General features: G+C 30.6%; 2 protein-coding genes across 2 annotated transcripts; one reads left to right on the top strand and one right to left on the bottom strand.

Moving 5' to 3' along the window:
• The first annotated feature begins 1,166 nt into the window (after positions 1–1,166).
• LOC126741372 (gustatory receptor for sugar taste 64f-like) lies at positions 1,167–10,556 on the top strand. Its single transcript, XM_050447764.1, has 9 exons — positions 1,167–1,416; positions 6,443–6,628; positions 6,769–6,920; positions 8,045–8,170; positions 8,223–8,377; positions 8,431–8,611; positions 8,664–8,753; positions 8,816–10,213; positions 10,263–10,556. The coding sequence occupies exons 1-8, from the start codon at positions 1,167–1,169 to the stop codon at positions 8,870–8,872; spliced, it is 1,197 nt and encodes a 398-aa protein (XP_050303721.1). The 3' UTR covers positions 8,873–10,213; positions 10,263–10,556.
• Positions 10,557–12,459: 1,903 nt separating this feature from the next.
• LOC126741373 (uncharacterized) lies at positions 12,460–19,275 on the bottom strand. The gene is made up of 7 exons (XM_050447765.1): positions 19,071–19,275; positions 16,754–16,993; positions 16,348–16,696; positions 13,839–13,938; positions 13,614–13,706; positions 13,163–13,321; positions 12,460–12,510 (listed from the first exon to the last, which is right to left on the bottom strand). Exons 1-7 carry the CDS (start codon positions 19,273–19,275, stop codon positions 12,460–12,462), a joined length of 1,197 nt encoding a protein of 398 aa, XP_050303722.1.
• Positions 19,276–20,098: the final 823 nt, after the last annotated feature.

The following is a 20,098-nucleotide window of genomic DNA, read 5'->3' on the forward strand; positions in this document are numbered from 1 at the left end:
GGACAAATTAGATCAACCATCTGGATGCTCGAGTAGGCCAATTTTGTGCCCATAGCCAGCATGTTCTAGACTTTGGTCTCTAATCTTGGCAACAACGTTGAATTCACCATTCACCATTTCCAGCGGCTGTATCATCTATGCTAGAGGAAAAGGTTTCTTTTCTTAATAAAGGTCCACATCCTACTGTCTAATTTCTTCTAATTTAAGGTGCAGCATCATTCGCCCTGAATAGATTCAGCTGACTACTGGCTAACAACAGGAGAGGGCCTAGGAATTAATTTTAATGTTAATGAGAGAACAAAGAGCAGCTATGTATTGAGTGGGTAAAAGAACTTCTAATTTCTTCAAATAAAATATATTTGAGCTATATTTTTATTGGCATTTGGTTGGGATTAAATCCCCTAGTAGTGAATCAACATTCATCCAAAGACTGAAATTTTTTTGGTCTTTACATAGAAATTAATGTTTTAACTAAAAATAATAAACTTCCTGCTACTTCCCTCCTCTACTATCTAAATATCGACCGAAATTGAACATATCGATCCCGAGTGATGCGCGAACGGTGTTTACAAGTCGTCTGGATGTAGCCTAATATGCCCGAACTAAAAAAGCACGTTGCTCTGCCATGTACTGCGGTATCGTAATTAAACTTGCAAATTCGACGGTGACATTGTCACATTTGCTTTTCTGCCATTATACAGACAGGATTTAGCACCTACAAATATTTTTATGTATTTGAATGTATATTGTACTTTCATGCGATAAGTTCCTTTGGTTAATATCGATCCACACCATACTATTGATTTGGTTTCCTTTGAGGACTTTATAGGAATATTTATCTAAGTTTTTTTTTGTCCTGGAAGGTATTTACTCCTATTTACTACATAACAAATATTTACCCTCAAAACTAAAGTCATTTGTCAAAAGGAAAGTAGTTTTATAGAGAAACATTTATTTACATCAAAGTTATAAACGACTCTAAGCCGTATAATCATATTCATATTAAAGTTCAGAACAACGAACACAAACAAAATTAAAAATTTCATAACATAGAAACGCACCGCGATGCCTACAAAAGATAAATATAACTTGATAGTGTGGTAAACGCGTTTAACCTGGTTTGAATTTAACAAAAATAACCATTACATTTGAAAACAATTATATCGATGCCAGAAAAAATATTGGAAAGCGATGTTTGTTTTACTCAGCATTTGTTATCATCAGTTGTCACTTTGGGACAGTGGCTTTTTCTTTTACCGGTGTACGGGTACGGAGGCCAACATTATACTAGTATCCAAGTGAAATGGTGGTCTTTAAAAATGATTGTTTCTATATTATTTGCTATTTATAATGGACTTATTTGTATAGCATATACGTATAAAGTTATTTATAATGAGAAAAAAATTCTTGCGCTGTGTAAGTATTACTTTTTAGTTTTGTTATAAATAGGTATTTAATAAGGAAGCAACTGCAGGGAAGCATTGTGGGGAATTCTTTAAAAATTAATAAAATATCCATTACATCAAAACATTTTCTTTTGCAGAATAATTTTCTTGGAACACCCGAAGTTTATCGTATTAGTAGTGTTTTGATGAAATTTAATGTTTCTAATATTTTTTTTTTTAAATTAGGAATCAGAGTTTTGTTGTTAACTTATAAAATGTAAGCTAGATAATATAAACCTCTATAGGATTTTGTACACATAATTTTTGTATCTGTTGATAGGTTTAAATGAAGTTTTCAAGTTCTATAAGAGTAATTTTAAATATATAAGATATGTAATATTTGTAATAGATAAGATAGCAGAAATCTGAACTTAGTTTTATTAAAAATATATTTCGTTTACTGATACTTAATAATTTAACTTAAAATTGTCTAAATATGCTAAAATTAAAATTCTACTCTTTGGTTTTAAAATTTGTAATTTTGCTTTGATATATCAAGCAACTTTGTCCTAGAATTTTGCTATCAATTCTAGCTGAGCTAAGTAAATGAGATACCTAATGATTTGTTAAAATGCTATAACTTATAAAATATATTTAGCAATCTTCGTAAAATAGATATACTGTAAGGTATTTTTTAATTGAATGAAGATCGTCTATCGCTCAAAGCTTTGAAAGCAAATGAAATAATCAAGACATCAAATTATATACAGGTTGGGGAATTGAAAATTACGCATTGCCCAAAATAATGGCAACTCTGGTCCTCCGGTCGTCTGATAGGTATTTGCTGTATGCGCTGTACTATTGGATTTTAAGGCGCTATTATTATTTTTTTCTTTATTATTATTATGGCTGTTAATACTCTTTTCAAAAGAGTTCAAGTTATTAAATGCAATTATGGAGGCATTTTAGCAGTCCAATTTGTAGGGATTTGTTTTTAAATGTGGTTCGAATTTTGAGATATCATTTTGCCTTCAAGATTGTCATGAACCACACTAAAGTGCAAGAACCGTCTATCAATCTATCAACGTAATCATGTTTAATTGTTAGGGAGGAACTAGGTATGGAGCATAAGACTCTTACCCCATATTTGGAAAACAACAATAGGTAAATTTATTTTTTATATTTCAAAACTCGGGCGATATTTCCCAAAGACCAGTGGCCAAAAATCGAATTTTGTAAAACCATAGTGGAAAAAGCAAATTAAAATGTTTTAGTGTTTTAATTTTTGTGGATTGCCACTGTTGTCACGAGATGGCTCTACATCGACACTTAGGTGATAATCCTAGACAGTGATTTAGTTTTTTAAAAATGAGTATGTAACTTTGGCCAAAGGTAGATACTTAGCAGGTACATTTGTATTTAATCATTTTTAAAAGCTTCGATGCATAAACCTAGATTTTTTCTGAGTGTTGTAATATTATTTATTTAAATTTATTGTATATATTATGGGTAAATATTAAAAGTAAATGACTACTTATTATTAAATCTGATTTAAGTTTATTTTGTATCTAACTGAGTGTTATATTTCTTTCAACCCTTTATTCACAGCCAAGTATTGATATTCCACCACAGAAGTTTTTAATTACATACCTAATATAGGCAATATACTCAATATATATTCGCCCGGTTGACGATTACTTTTTTCAACGTTTGGCAACGACGCATTCCTTCCACATCACGACGTCACCATGTGCGAGGTGAGCGCCTCGCGAAGCAGAGAATATTTGGTCCGCTCAATTTTCTGACGTCGTAAGCAATGGCGTAATACTATTAATTTTATACTTGGTAACTAATTACTTTTAACTGTATTTGGCAAATAAAACGCAAAATACGAATAATTTGAACGCTACATACTACGCTTAGTGCCGTTTCACATGAGGCATACGACGCGCAATACGCGCTACGCCAGAGCCTCGGTTGGCATTGACTCTATTGGTACGTTTCAGATGCAGGCGTTTCGAGCGAGCGTGTACGCCAGCGTGAAATTTACGGCGCGGGCTCCACGCCTGGCCCGTACGCCCGACGTAGGTACGCCAGGCGGTAAGGGCATGGTGGCAAGTGTACCTATTCACATGCGACGACGCGCGCTGGAATTGGGGGCATTTGTAGTAGCCGTGCTGTTGCCTAAATTCCATTTTTTTTCACATGAGTTCACATTCCGTGTATTTGTATTTTGTATCGTGGTATTCGTGGTTCAATAATGTGATTATTCTTGCCGGACCATCCTTTAACTGTTCAACCCTCAATTCAATGGATCTCGTCGACACAGAATTGATGATTAGTGCTATTGAGGAAAAAAAAAATATTTGGGAAGTTTCCGATGAAAATTATTAAAACAGAGACGCTAGAGAAAAATCCTGGGTGGATATTGCTGCTGCTATTATTCCCAATTTCAAGGATTTAGATGACAAAGAAAAGAAAACAGCAGGTATGTACATGTAATTAGTTTATTTAGATAGGTACACCATATTGTATGCTAATTTATTTTACTATCTTGCCAAGCCACTTTTCCACTACCTACAAAATAATTGGCAAAAGCATCTCTTGTTGTGCTTACAGTAGAACTTTGTGGTATTCTGTGTGTGGAATCGCGAAATCCATGAATTGTTAATGTATCTTCAAACTTGAAACCATCTCTCACATGAACAAAATTGTGTAGAATGCAGCACGCTTTAATTTTTTTTTGAAAGGCGTAAACGCACATTCAATGGTCTGTGAAAAATTCGCCATTTGTTTGATAATATCCCGAAGGTACATTCGATAAATCTTCTAGCACGGGTTAACCTATAGTTGAATATATTTTTTTTGTAATTCAGATTCTTTCGTGCATATGGACGTACATTTTTTGTCAGCGGAAAGGCTTCATCACCTACTATGACATAAGGTTGAGCAATATTTTCTTTAAGTAAAGGTTTTCCTTTTGAGATATTTATTGAATCCTTTTGAAGTTTTTGCCAAAACGGACCAATTTTAAATACTGTTGAATCAGAAAACTTTCCATATGCTCCAACATGGACATAAGTAAAGCAATAATTCGCGTCACAAACGGCTAATAAAGGGACTGAGAAGAAATGCTTATAATTGAAGAAGAGAGAGCCACTTTTTGTCGGCTTAATAATTCTGATGTGTTTGCCGTCGACGGCCCCAATACAATTGGGAAAATTTGCGCGCTCTTCAAATTCCATGGAAATGTTTTCCCATTTTTTAGTACTTGGTATTCCCATACATTCATCCTTGAGCAAAGTCCAAATAAAGATACAAACTTCTTCCACAACAGTGCTGATAGTTGAAATGCCCAGTCGATATGTATAATGTAAATCTGTGAATGTGTTGCCAGTTGCCAAATATCTGAAAAAAAAAATATTCATGGATTTAATTTTTTTTTAGTTGTTAAGCTACAAAAACGTTGGAAAACCGTAAGAGATGCCTTCACTCGTTGTCGTGCTAAAGGAAAAACTTTGAAAAGCGGATCAGCAGCAAAAAAGGTGTCAAATATACATATTATGAGAATTTGAGGTTTTTGAAGAAATCTATGGAACTTAACAGGTAGTTTTAAACGATTTTATTTCACTTGAGACCTGAAAAAACATACATTTTTTAGCACCGAAGCAAATTTTACTGAGGCCACTCCACAATCAGATGACCAAAACAGTAACCAGGAAGATGATGACCATTCGGATAAAGAAATCGATGATGGAAAAGTCCAAGCTGAACGAGTGAAAGCACTTTTTGAAAGAAAAAGGGCTCTAAAAAGAAATCCATGAGAAGAGTCTGGTTAAATTTAAAAAAAAAACTGAAGAGCCTATAGGTGATGAAGACAAATCATTTTAGGACTCATTATTACCGACTCTTCGGAACTTCAATCAGGATCAAAAATTCCGAATTGAAGTATTGAATTTATTGGTTAAAATTTTTTTAAAAATCCCAGTTCAACCTGCAGCAATAATTACACAGGAACCCTATCCTCCAAACAATATTTATTATTGTCAATAACCTACGTCATCTGCATGAAGTGGATTTACTTTAATACCAACGATTTCCCCTAGGGCATACGACATTATATCATCGCCACAATCAAATACATCTACTTCAAACCAACCACCTGACCAGTAGATGAACATTCCTGTCTACACTCAGTTGCCATAATGTAGTTAAAAATGTAATATTATGTATCGCAATAAATAATATTCAATAACTATCAGTAATATACATTATTAACTTACCTGAGAGCTACACACAGTCGTTCGGTCGCCGATATAGATAGCCTAACTACATTTTTATGGATCAACTTGAATTCTAGTTTTACTTTCAATTCGTCGAAGGTCGTAGTACTCATCCGAAAGAAATTAAAAAATTTCCTTGGATGCTCCCTCAACTCCGAATATAGGGTTACAAATGCACCTTTTAGTAACCTTTGGCTGACAATAGGATGTACCCAGAATCGTCTTTTTCTTGCTATTTTTCTCTGAATTAAACAATATGCTGCCACGGCAACAACGCCCGAGGTACACAGTTGCGCGTCCATTTTGATACTGCTTCATATCCCCATGTGAAAAGAAAGTCGACGCTCTACGCCCTACTCGCAGCGTAGGACGTAGGCGCGTTGTACGCCTCATGTGAAACGGCACTTAGCGTTGACGTTGCAAGCGAGTAGCAGAGTGCATGAAAGGCATGCCTGCGGGTTGCCATATTTCGCCTTTATGCACCTCTCTATGCGTACTGAAAGATGCCCCAACCTGTATAGACTTAATATCATAATCCTAAACTCTATGTATGTTTCGGAGTTAAGCATACGTATAAGTTGCGACTAATATCACTCGATTTTTAAACAGTTGGTAGACAAAACCTGTAAACATCTCTTTCTCTTGTCAGTTACAATTACGTGAAGGGAAAACATATAACAATAAGAATACTAATAGCCTTTCTTACATGTGTCGAGTGTGTACGCAAAATAACTTTTTTAATTTGAATTAACTAAAATTGTTACTATTTTCTAGTTGCTCTAATTTACCATTTGTCTGTTGGGTTGACAATTGTGTGTTTCATAGACGTGGCAACGAAGTGGCGAAATCTTATGAAAGAATGGAGTATTATTGATTTCAAAATGAGCCATTTTGAAAAAAATCTGAAAATAAAACGTAGGATTACAATGGTCATCGTAGTGTTTATGGCCCTGGGTATTGGTAATAAATGATTTATTACTAATTATTTTCTTTTTAACAGTTTTAAATTTGCTGGATAAATGTAAAGCGGACAATTGGGAGACTTTTTAATTCTTCCAATTGGCTCACTTACTTATTTATTTAACCTATTAAGATTTTAGGAGAACATATTTTTTTTATGTTATCTGTAAGTTACATCCAGAAAATGTTCACCGATAACTTCTGGACCCAACTTGATGCGTACTTCATAAATTTCTACAGTGCTATATTCAAAATAATTCCTTACAATAGATTTATTGGAATATTAATTCAGGTAAAGCTATTTGAAGTAACTTGAACGTATGTTTTGTTGTTCTTTTAATTAACTAGTATGTTTTCGGCTTAAAAGTAAATAGAAGTGTATAAAAAAAAGATCAAAAAGAGTCCAAAGATTAGTATTTTTGCATCCTCCCACATTAAGGCAAACTATTGGAAATAATTACTGATACTGTTTTTGGAGATATTCTGTGTTAAATAACTAACATTTAATCTTAATGCAAATTTAGATTTCCCAGTATCACTTTTTATGATTTTCCAGTAGCCTTCTTTACGTTAGGCCGTCAAGGCACTACTTTCTTGGAATTAGCTTCTTTTATATATAAAATACTACGGATTTGCTTTAACTGGAACTTTTTATGCATCTATATTTTAAACAAAAAAGAGTAAATAAAATGTGAAAGAGCAGCGACAGCTAATTTTTTCTCTAAGAGCAACAGACAAAACTCTTACCCTGTTGTAAAGCAATTATTTTTTAAAATGACTTACAATTTCAAAATTTCTATATCCCTATAACTGCATTCTTACGCATTCCGTATTGAAACGCAACACGAATATCAAAGAAATAGGTTTCAATGCAATAAAAAATATTTAGAAAAAAGGACTTCAAATCGATTTCGGTGAACTTAATAGATAATGTTCATAACAAATATTAATGTTGCGATTAATAGTGATAACAACAATGCTATGTTAACAACTTAGAAATGGTTTTATTGTATTACTTTGTGTGAATGAAAATATAGCACGGAAAAAGAAGCACTTTCAGAATAAGAAATAAGACAGAATAAGAAATATTCTATTGAAAGACATGTACTAGATCACAGACCCAGGAAATAGTAGAACTTGCCATGACTTTAACATTTTGATACCAAAACAGTTGAAGTTTATATGAAATATCACTTAACTTAATTTTTTTCTTTTCCTATCTAGAGCTTCGGATCAATAAACCGTGTGTGGATGATCATACGATAAAACCTGACTCTAAAATGACAATACATTTTCGATAATTTTGTCTTTTTGTACATAAACATATTTTATGATATAAAAGCAATTTATAAGCATTATTTTTATTTTTATTTTAAAATAATATATTGGGTAATCACCAAGTTTTCATTTATTTAGATCATGAATTGGCAGCTTACACTGGTTTGGAATTATGCAGATATTTATTTAATTGCGATGTGCATACCCTTGAATTTTAGAATGAAGCAGATTGAACACAAGTTGAGTTTAATGATTAAATATAAGGTAATAATTAAAGGATTTTTGAAAAACTTCAAATAAACTTAAACATTTTTAGATACAGGATCCATTACACTGGAAACAACTTAGAGAAACTTTTATTCTCATCTCGAATATTTGCGTTCGAATAGAAAAATGCACCGGACACATCCTGGTACTTACTATGGGCTTAAAACTTATGGTTATTTTGTTCCAAATATTAGGAGCTATAAAGTAACTTAAAGTACTTCTGTTTACTAGATATGAGATATTCTATTATATTTCAGTGGTGTAAATGAGAATCTGAATGACAGAAAACTGGAAGATCGATTATACTTTATCTTTTCAGTGGGAGTAATGATATTCAAGCAAGTTGTCCTTACTATTTATTTCTCTTCAGTAGATTTAACTTGCCAAAATATTGTTGGGTATCTTTTTAATGTACCTAGCCACATCTACAACATAGAAGTAACTGGTAAATTAGTTGTTGATATTTGAAGATAAGAAATACAAGTTTTAGGTTGAGAGATTTATAGTGTGCATTAAACAAAGTTCACCGGTATTATCAGGTCTTAAGTTGTATACAGTGAGACGATCTCTTATTTTAAAGGTATGTATTTAAGAGAAAAAATTCTGATTCCATTCCGCTAATATAAAATAGTTATTTTTCAGATGGCATCAGTTGTTGTCGTGTACGAGTTGGTGCTTGTTACATTTACCAAAAATTAAATAAATGTGTTACTATCAAAATGATATTTAATTTACATATTTTTTAGTTCAAGTATGTTAATACCAGTTTTAGGAATAAATGAATTGTGGTATATCGAAACATTTTTATATATCTAAATTCACGGAGAGCATTGCAAAATAATAACAATTATCTGTGTGGTAATATTACTGTAAGGTCAAGCTTGGTTGACTCCAGAATGTTATGGATTCGATATTAATGATTATAAAGGGGTAAGAAAGGATAGAGCTGAAAAAAGTGGTGGTGTAGCATTGTACATTAAAAATCAAATCAATTTGAAGTCATAACTTTAGAGAATTTTGTACCTTTTATGAAAATGTAATTTACATATTGACCTTCTTAAAACTCAATCAAATAATTAGTGAACCTACAAGATTTAATATACTAAACAAAGTTGGTTCCCTATTATTGCCTAACTCGGTAACCGATAATTCCTATAACCGAGACTATTCCTCCATAAACAACATTCTATTCCAACAGGATGCTTTAAATATTAATTGAGACAGGACTTAAATAAATAATATATAATATTTCAAAAAAAGTTAGAAAATGACAAATTAGCTGTATGAGGTTTGCTTATAAGGTATATAATGAGGCTTGTAATATACCGTATTATAAGCAAACCTCATACAGCTAATTTGTCAGGGTACATATAACCCCATTTTTAAATAAACATCGAATTGTAAACATAAATAATCGAAGAGAATGTCATATGTACAATTTTATTTTTAAAATTATTAGCTCTGAACAGCCGCTATACTTAAAATTTATTTTGAAGATCCAACCATCATCATCATAATACAAGAATTATACAAACTAATTTTTTAATGCCTCGGCATCGCACCCGTCAAATGCATAAATCATTTGGTGTTGTAGCAATACAGATGTGCAACAATCTGCCAAATTACGCTAAGACATTTAGTTTCTACAAATTCTCAAAATTTATCAAAAATGTTTTTTTATCTCAACAGTGCTTGTCATAATAGTTTTTTTAATATTAGAATATTTATGACTTAAGATATAAATTTACTTTTATTATACATATTATCTTTCTTGTATTTATCTTTCGCTACCCATGCATCTTCAGGAGCGGATTTAGGATAATTAAAGGACTAAATAATAATAAATGGTGGTATCTCTAAGGAACTTAATATAAATGTGGGTGTACCGCAAGGATCAGTACTTGGTCCTTTACTTTTTCTCATTTATGTGAACGATCTGCCACAACTGCAAGTAACTGGCAAATTTACAATACAATTGTTTGCCGATGATACTACCATCCTCTGGCAAGACTCGCCCGCCGAAGATGTCGCCCGCTTTTTGTAAGTCATAATATTTTAACCCTGTGTTGTATTTTTATTTTGGAAACAGTTTGCTTAGTTTTTAGAAAATATAAACAAGAACTCCACTTAGGAAGCCACTATAATACACGACAAAATTATTTGTTGAGGCTACCCATTCCTCATTTTGAACTTGTCCGTAGCTCTATCATATATGGAGGTCGAAAGCTGTTTCATAAACTTCCACTAGAAATAAGACAACTTAAGACCGAAAAAAGCCTACGTACAAGGACGAAAATATTTCTTGCTAGTAAAGCGTACTATAGTTTAGGTGATTTTTTTAATGATTAGCATTTAAGTTTTTCAAAGTTGTATATAATTTTATTTTATTTTAAATTAATTTCTCGTTTTTATTCCTTTAATGTACAGTCTATTGGCTTTGTCTCCAACTTCTATGTTTTTATTGACAATAAAGCATTTTTGAGTTTGAGTTTTGAATAATTTTAAAATAATTTGGCTTGCATTCAATTCATTGTATATGAAGTATTCGAAGTATGAAAATATATAAAAGCGGTAATATTGAGATCGTCAAAAGAGACAGCGAGATATGAGAAAAAAATCGTTCTATGCTAAATCTAAAAAAAATGATGAAAATGATTCAACTCTCCCAAAAAAACGTTATCGTTACACATGACTGCTGATAAAACAATAGATTATTTTGGTTAAGTGGTAAAAACTGTGTTATGAAGTTTTATGACATGCGCAATGAAAACACAAATAAATAGTTCATTTGTAAGACAAAAATAACAAATTTTAAAATGCAACTACCGAGTACTGTAGCTATGTACTTTATTGTGAGTTTTGAGTGAGAGAAACAAAATATTATATTCTGTTCTTTATAGTTGTTTTAATAATTTTTTTACGTAAAGTACTACTTACAAGAAGCATAAAACAATATATTAGAAAATTCTGACGGCATCGTAGAAAAGTAGTTTAAAACATTTTAGTTCGTTTGGGAAAGGACTCAAAAAGCCGGGCCATCATCTTAAATGCAAATAATGTTGGTAATTAAGAGAGCTTATTGCAAATATAAACTTTCGGCGTGCACTTTGCTCCTAGTTTCTCGTTAAATTTTCAAAGTTTTCAGGTGGAACTTGTTTGAAGTGACAGCCAAGTCTCGTCTAAATGTATACCCTTACTGGAAATTAGTAAAGGCACCTCTGTTATTAAATTCCGATATATTAGTTTAACCTTTACCATATAGCAAGCAGACTATTTCCTATGAGTTATCAGCTTAGAACATTGAAAGGTTAGAATTAGCATTGCCGTGGACCTATGGGCGGTTTGCTTGCTAAATTCTTATGTAGAAATACAATTACAAAAAAACAATTTATGATAGGCACAAAACAATTCTACTGTTCCTTTTTAATAAATTTTAAAGTATTTTTTTAAAGAAAATAAGATACTGTATAAAGAAGTCAATATTTAAAGTTAAATGAATGGAGAAAGTTAAATGAACGTGTATTAGAGAAGAAGGCAACAATATCGCAAGGCCAGGGAATCTTTACCAGTTTAATATGATCAGTACCAATCTTTATATGATAAATATTTACTAATAATAAATTATGCTTTAAATTATAAACAATATTGCCATTTACGAACTCTTAATGTTTTTTTACCGTACTTCATTAAAGTTAAGATACCTATCTAATAACAATTATTTTATTAAATATTTTAAAATTATTATAGATTTCCTAATAAGTTTTTATTTAGGTTTATTTGAATAAAAAAGGGGACTTTACAAGCCTTGGGAAATGTGTAAAGTGAGTCCTTGACGCACGGTTCTAGAAAAAATAAGTTACTATTTTTTAGAGCGCCTGCATCTTTTTTTTTATTTTTTTTTCATTGGACACCAGCTATTTGAGGTTTAAGTCGGTAAAAGTAAAGTTTTTTTTGGGTGTTTTTTTAATTTATAATATTATTTTTATATTTTTATATATTACCTTAGTGCTATTAAGGGCACAAAAAAGAACAAAAGACTAATAGTAATAAAAATTAGTAAAGCTAATAATCCTTAAGTACTTACTAATTAATAAAAATACGCATAGGATATTTTAGCAATATATGTTATTTCATTCAAATTATTTTGCAATTTCATATACAAGCTAATTTTCTTATCTCAATATTTCTACATATTTTTTAGCATCTACAAATATGATATCTCTCTAATTTATTCTATGTTTGTAATAAATTAATTGTGTAGTAGGCAAGGCTTGAGATATCCTTTTTTATTTGCTGTTTCCCAAAATAGAAATACAAGTATAGGCCAATTTGATCCTCTGAAAAGAAATAGAAATTCATTAAATGTTAGTTATTATTCTTTTAAAAATAATAATTTTTTTGTAGTGTACATATTAAGTTAAATAAAAAATATGTGCACTAAGGGCCATGCCCATGAAAACTAAATGGCAGACGTTTTACAATCTCCTATTTTATATATTGCCTCTCTGTTTTCTGTAAGCCTCTATATCATTTCACACAAAAAAATATATTACGAAACGTATTTTTTTTTCATCGGGATTATGAAAAGGTTGAATATGGAAAATTGTAAAGGTAGATATGGTATTATAGGTTTATGTAATAAATTTCATTATATGATATATGTTTTGTTCCAAGAATAATTAAAAATTAATAATTGGTAGCCATTTAAGTTATGCATAATTTTTATAAAAAAAAATAGTTTTACCGCCTATGTAAGTAAATAAAGATAAATTTCAAAGATTCATCAAAGGGATAAATATTAAACTCTTTAACATCATAAAATTTAATACCGTTATTTTTATAGCGATTTTATTAAAAGGAGTCCAGATTAATATTTACCTAATATTATAGGTAATAAAATTTTGCTCGTAAAACTAATCATAATATCTTTGAAAGATGTTTCATTTAATAGCAAATTGATAAATTGTTAATAAAAACAGCATTAGTTACCGAAACGGCAGCATTTAAATCCATAATACCTAACGGTCCAATACGCATTACAAGCGGCTTCGTGCAACGCATCATCATAAATGAAACCATAAAACTGATGTCTTTTCCTCGACAGTACCAGTTGCTTTCATACATTGCTTTCAGTAGACCGACAGAGCTCTAAAATTTATTTATTTTATTTTTTAAGTAATGTCACAAAAATAAACACATTTTTGTGATTAAGGCAGAGATGCATTTAAGGTAATTAACAAGTTCTGCGCTTTAATAAAAAAAAACATAAAATGTATTTAGTATAGTTCAAAACTTATGGAGTAACAGCATTAGTATTAAACAGGTATAAATTAAAACTTGATTGTTTAAAAGATTAGCCTCCATGATACTAAAGAATATCAAACTTAAGTGTAAAAACAAATTAAAGGAACGAGTTTTAATATAGAATAAAGTGAATTACCTCTAACAAAATTTCATTAGCATTCCAAGCAATTCCAAGAAGTTGCAGAATACAATGTGTGAAAAATGCTCCATTAAAAGGTATATGAACTAGCTGAAAATAGATATGGCAAATAAATATTAGCAAAAAATATGTTTTTTATGTATATTTTATAAAATAATAACAGTCATAATATTGAAGAACCGTTATGAAACATTCCATATAATTTTCATTAAATACATTTACCTCTATTATTTGTACTAACGTCGTAGCTAGTTGCAGAGAAGTAATCGAATATTCCAATAGTAGGATGTTTTGAAAAGAACTATTTAAATCATTTAACCATCTACAAGAATAAAACTTGAAATAATAAATAACATTAAGAGTATATTCAAAGTGATAAAAATTATAAAAAATAAGTTAGATACCAAGAGGCCTTAGGCAAAAAAAGGCACGAAAAATTTTAGTTAACTAACTTTTACTTATCTTGTTCTAACTTTACTTTAAATTCGATCACTAGCTTTCTGTGCTTAAAAGCAAAATAAAGTAGTATTAATTTTCGTATTTGGAGTGCTAAAATATAAAATGCTGCAAGCGATGAAGAGTCGAGATAGATAATCAGTCATGCCTTTTGCATTTATCTCTATTTTAAATTTGGCACGACGTTTCGGTTGGAAAGAATCTCTAACCATTATCAAGCTTAAACTAACAATAGCTATTCTAGAGACTATAGATAGTTCTTGGCATCTTCGTCTTGTGTATTTCTGGCTTGGCTTTGGATATTTAACATCGTATGGTAGGTAGTGTTTGAAGTGAAGGCAGTCTTGCTGTTGAACTTTCTGGTCATTCTTTTGATTTTCTCTAAAATTCTCTTAATGTCAGGAATCTTTCAAAATCCTGTAGGATCCTCCAGTTCCTGTGGCTATTTCCTTGTCACCTTGTGTGTGCTGCTTTTCTAATATTATTGTTAAGTTGTTTTTATTAGTTTGCTTAGATACTCGTTCTGCTGTCAGTCTTTCGTAATGTTTTCTATTTCCCTATTAAGTCAACATTGTTATTGCATATTTTGGCTACTCTCCTCTACAGGACCTTAATTATTCCCACCTCTGTGGAACCAGAATAATTGGAGTTATAGTTTAGATAGTATTGTTTTTTGTGTGGGTTTGCGATGGAGTGTGTTCGGCTTATATATATTGTGCTTATCTCTCCAATATATTGGAAACCAAATTCACTCTATCACGTTTCTACGGGATTCCTAAAATATACAAAGAAAGAATGTCTTTGCGGCCTATCACCAGCTCTAGGGATTTGCCAACATCGGAACTTTGAAATTCAAACAAAAGATGATTGCAGATCAGAAATAACTGAATGCCCTTGGTCCTATGACCATACATTGGACAAAACAAAGATTTTGTATACGAAGAAACATTGAATGAAAATAAGATTTCTGGAAGTAACTGTATCACACGAAACCAAGGAATCCTATCACGCATGATAAGACATTATAAACGTTTACACAGTATAAACCTGTAGAATAGTGTGTGGTTAATTTATACTTAAAAACGGTAGGAGATACTTTTCAAACGAAATGTCATGCAAAGTTTAAAATATATATTTTGGAACTCATGACGTTTCACAAAAATTCCCTTATAGATACTTACTTCATAGATCACTATAGTCACTTTGGTCAATCCAATTTTTAGTAATTGTAATTGGGTCTTCTACGTATATTGATTTTTGAATATTAATGGATATATTATAAATGGAGATTATGTTTTACATAATTTACATACATATTTTAAAGAATACTTTTATATCTTGCATATTATTCAAATTGAAAATCATATTTACTTTTATGCAATATGAATGATATATAATAGATTTATTTTTTCAATAATTACATGAACTCACTTGTCTTAAAATCTATATTGATTGTAAAGTATGGGCAGCGAAAGCAATTAACTACCTCAATTAAGTTAAGATCAAGAAAAACGAAATTTGTACCGATAACGAGTTAAAAATAATATTATGCTAATAGGCGTGCAGGGTACATGGAACCCACTTATTGCATCTATCAATAATTATTATCAATTATCGGAAAATGACAGTAGTAGTGAATTTTGGCGCGAATAATTAATTGTATTATCAATGGCAGAAGAGATGAATTAGCCTACCTTTCAATCAACAATAATGCAATATACATATAAGCGCAATATTAGAATTTAGGTGTATCAAATCTACGTACAAGGAAATAAATAATGTATAAAATAAATTCCAAAATTCGAAATAAACTGGAAAGGCGGTTTTTACATTTGTAAATAAGTTGGTTTGTAAAATTTTATTACTTATATATAAGATTTATAACAATAATTTATTACATTTGAAGAAAAAACTTTTTATTATTTGCATATATACATACAAAGTTATCAATAAACTTTCTGGATTTAATTTATTAATAAATATTTATATTTAATATCTGTTGTAATAAGTATAATAACATAAATTATCGTATGAGCTTCAAAGGCTAGAAAAAATTATGTGCGATGTCCTTTTTTTTATCTTGAATTTTTGTTATAGCAATCTCGTTTTTATCTTAAAACTACATACTTCTATTAAAACTTTATACAGGCCGATCAAAACACTAAAGCAGAATCAATGACTTATGGGTCCGAGATTTTTGCTGAACAGTTTTTGATGATATACGCTATAGTATTATTATAGGCTATATAAAAAAGAATCAAAAACATATACTCACTTTATTAACTTTTGATGGCGTTTAATTAATTGTTTTAATTTCCATGCAGCATATAATTCAGCTACATATTTATCCTTAAAATGAAGGCTGTCGGTGTCGTCAAAATTTTTAATATGATACTGAAGAATTTTTAAATTAGCCCTAAGAAAAACCATAACAGAATTAATGAGCGCCTGGATGGCACCATTTATAGCTAAAGTTTGATATATGTGCCAAATCTGGTATATTATGGCCAATAAGTAGTACTTTTCTTTGTTAAACGGAAACCAAAAGGGAATTATGTGTGGTTTATTTATGGTTTCATTTACAAAGTGTGTATTAATTTCCCATTTATATAATTCAATAAATCCTGCAAATAAAAAAATATGTACAAATAAAATTTAATATTACAATATAATATAGCTACCATTAAACATGTTTATTAGTCCAGCTGCATATAGAAATACAACTATACAAAAAACCATTTTCTTGCAATACGATACGTGAAACTGGTATATATTTTTTACCATCAGGTCTTTGCTTTTTATAATATTTTTTTCCTCATAAATCACAAGGTTTATCATTTCTTTCATATTTTCTGACCGTATAATATTTAGTTTAAAGATTATAAGGATAACGAATGTCATCCTTGAAAAATCTTCCAAAGCTGAAATACAGAACTATTGTTAAAGGTTGGGGTTAAAATGGTTCAAAATAAATAAAAATATGCGGATAAGATTTCTAAAAAAATAAGCCTAAAATATCAAAACAATTTTCTATTACAAAATATTTAATTTTTTAAACAAATATCTTTACAGCCTACAAAAGAATGATTTTATGAAGAGCCTATAAAATGAATACTGTCTTCTCTAGCGGTGAAATACGTAACTTAAAAATAATTTTCACAATTTTCTCATGACCACTTTTATAGTCTTTATTTGCCCATCATGTGCATTTTTAGAAATTTAACCAGTTAGAATTAATAAAAAATAATAATAAAATTAAGGTAACATACAAAAAAATATAAGAAAAAGATAATAAATATATACTAAAATAAAAATGTTACCATAATACTTTTTTTTAGTTTAAATCTCTCTACGTGTTTTGCCAATCATTTTCATATCTTCAGAAGAAAATTTAAATTAATTTAGTTTTAATCTTCTCCTACAGGTGGGGATGATTAAGAAAATATATGCGGGAATTTAACTGAAATATTTTATTAATATCGTAGGTTTATTTTTGTTTATATCAAAGATTCTAGTCCTATACTCTGTTCCACAAATTATAAAACCTGTCAAGGCCGTTCAATATTTCCAAATCACTTTAGCAGGCTACGTCGTAAGCAATGTAATATAAAATAGTAAAAACAAGAAAGTTTAAAATAAATATATCGCCTAGCTTTTTAAATTCTTATTATTTTAATTTTCTTTGATAGGCAGCTGATGGTATAGAAAAAACAAACAACGTAATATACTAAGCTGTATCCTATAAAAGTTTTAATGTTTAAGGTTAACTAACTTTATAAATAGAGTGGGATTTTAAAATATAATTTATTTATTGATCTACAAATAAATATTAGCTAAAATCAATTTAAAATGATATAAAGAAGAGTTTAAAAATAAAGATTATTCAGAGATATATTTGTGTATAGAAGAGAAAAGCCAAGCGATGCAGCACCAAAGGATGCAGTATTTAAAATTATTGAGATAGATCATAGATTTTGGTATGTTTAACTTATAGACACACTTTCGAGTCCCACGCATTATAATCAAATACCCGGTTAATCAAAATGCTATTTCTTGTTAAATTCGGGCATTGTTTACTCTTCCAGAAACTTACTACATGCAACATATTTTAGAACAGCAACGACGATTTGTGGCTCTTTTTGACGGTACATTTTATTGACGTAATCCTTCTACTTGCGACGTTGTATTCTCGGTCATCATACCACATCTCAAACTCTGTTACTGGAAGTATTTCTTCATTTCTTCTTCCGTCTCTGAGTAATATTCCTTTAATAGTTCTCAATACATTAATTTCCATTATCCTCATCAATCTTTGATGTTGTGTTTTTCAGTTCTGATTTTAGCTGCCCAGATCAGTACCGTTGTTATGCATGCTTGGTAGATGCGGAAGTATCCAGATATTTTGGCTAGCTTATTTCCTTATTAGCTTGTTTCTGTATTATTTCGGCAATATATTTATCGATAGATGCAATAACAGCAGCTCGCGACTAATAGTTAATTAATTACAAGTTTGCATCTTTCGAGTCTTTTAGAACGGCAACGTCCATGCAACACAACGATCAGTTTTCCATTTTGTAGCTGATATTGGTTTTATTATCTTATTCATGATTATGTTTAAGAGACATGTCACTTTGAGTAATTCGTCTTTGAACATTTATTTCTTCAGCTAGCCCATCTTCCACTTTTATTCTTGTGTTGTTATCATTGGGAAATTCTTTTACTATATTTATGTACATTTTATTGATGTTCTTCTGCTTTATTAGTTGAACTGTATCATATTTTATATGTTACTAGCCTAAACCAGCGGCTTAACTCGACTAGAAGTTAATTATAGTGAAAACACATTATTGTAATTTTACATACAAAAACTGATGATTCTGATACCAAGATAAAAGAGTTTAGCGTAAAAACTTTCAATAAAATTATAATTTTGAATCATACTAATGTTTCAATTATGAATTTGTACTAACTGGTCCAAAATCCGGATAGTATACATACCCTGAGAAACCTTAACACCAAAATCACATATTAGAGCTCCACCAAAGGCAAATGGCGATGTTAAATAAATTGCATGTGCAAAAATATAATAACCTTTATATATAACTTGCCAAAATTTGGATACATTTTTTAACTCCAAAGGCCAGAGTCCACTTATGATCAGCATAAACTTAACCATTTTAAACAAAGTGCTGCTTTCAGTCATGTTTGAGTATATGCCTGTATTTAAGTGGGTAGTATCGTTTAAACTAAGGAATATGTATTATTTTCCAGGTAGATTTAGGAAACCTTTTATTTGAAAAAAAGCATTGGTTTCCCAGACCGTAATTATATGGGTAATATAAACTAGAGTAATTGAACGTAATTGGGGTCGGGTCTATCCAGATTTATTTATGTACAGTGTCGCCGGATGCTAAAATAGGGTATGATTGTATGAAACTACAGACTCAATAGCAAACAGTATTTAATCCTCATCTAGATTGTTCCAATGTCTATCTGGTAATAGAAATTTAATCCCTTGAGTCTATGAAAATCTCTCCACCATTGGGATTTCAAGACTTATGTGCAATTTTGCATCACTTTCTTTAAGAACTAATGTTGCGAAACTTAGGGATCTTTAGGGATAGTAAATCTATCTTCTGACGATACCTCCGTCACAGCATAAAGAAACCAGCAGTCGCACTTCAATAAAAATACATTGGCTTGAATAAGCGAGTTCGGTGCATGTGTACTAACGCAGGCAAGGCATTTTTGCTTATAGTAGGGATGCCGCTGACACTCGCTACGGTCCACGCGTTAAAGTTTCTTTATGCTGTGCCTCCGTTTTCATGAACGATTTAATTTTTATACTAGTGTCATTTGCAATATTTTTTTATATCATGGAAAATGTTGAATGATATTATTTTTTAACGAAAATATATGTTTACTAGAATTTAGTTCGGTGCATTTATTGGCCTGCTTCCAATTGATGTATAAATATTAGGAAACTATGGAAAGCATTATGACCGAAATCCGTTTTAAATTGTTAT

This window comes from Anthonomus grandis, chromosome 10 (assembly GCF_022605725.1).
Source record: "Anthonomus grandis grandis chromosome 10, icAntGran1.3, whole genome shotgun sequence".
Classification (NCBI taxonomy): domain Eukaryota; kingdom Metazoa; phylum Arthropoda; class Insecta; order Coleoptera; family Curculionidae; genus Anthonomus; species Anthonomus grandis.

What these genes read in the sequence shown, in the direction of transcription:
- LOC126741372 (XM_050447764.1), top strand. Translation starts at nt 1,167, where the DNA reads ATGCCAGAAAAAATATTGGAAAGCGATGTTTGTTTTACTCAGCATTTG. An exon ending in GAAAAAAATTCTTGCGCTGT is followed by an intron (nt 1,417 to 6,442) that starts GTAAGTATTACT and finishes ACTATTTTCTAG; the next exon opens with TTGCTCTAATTTACCATTTG. An exon ending in GCCACATCTACAACATAGAA is followed by an intron (nt 8,612 to 8,663) that starts GTAACTGGTAAA and finishes TACAAGTTTTAG; the next exon opens with GTTGAGAGATTTATAGTGTG.
- LOC126741373 (XM_050447765.1), bottom strand. Translation starts at nt 19,275, where the DNA reads ATGACTGAAAGCAGCACTTTGTTTAAAATGGTTAAGTTTATGCTGATC. An exon ending in CGCCATCAAAAGTTAATAAA is followed by an intron (nt 13,939 to 16,347) that starts GTGAGTATATGT and finishes TTATTCTTGTAG; the next exon opens with ATGGTTAAATGATTTAAATA. An exon ending in CGTTAGTACAAATAATAGAG is followed by an intron (nt 13,707 to 13,838) that starts GTAAATGTATTT and finishes ATCTATTTTCAG; the next exon opens with CTAGTTCATATACCTTTTAA.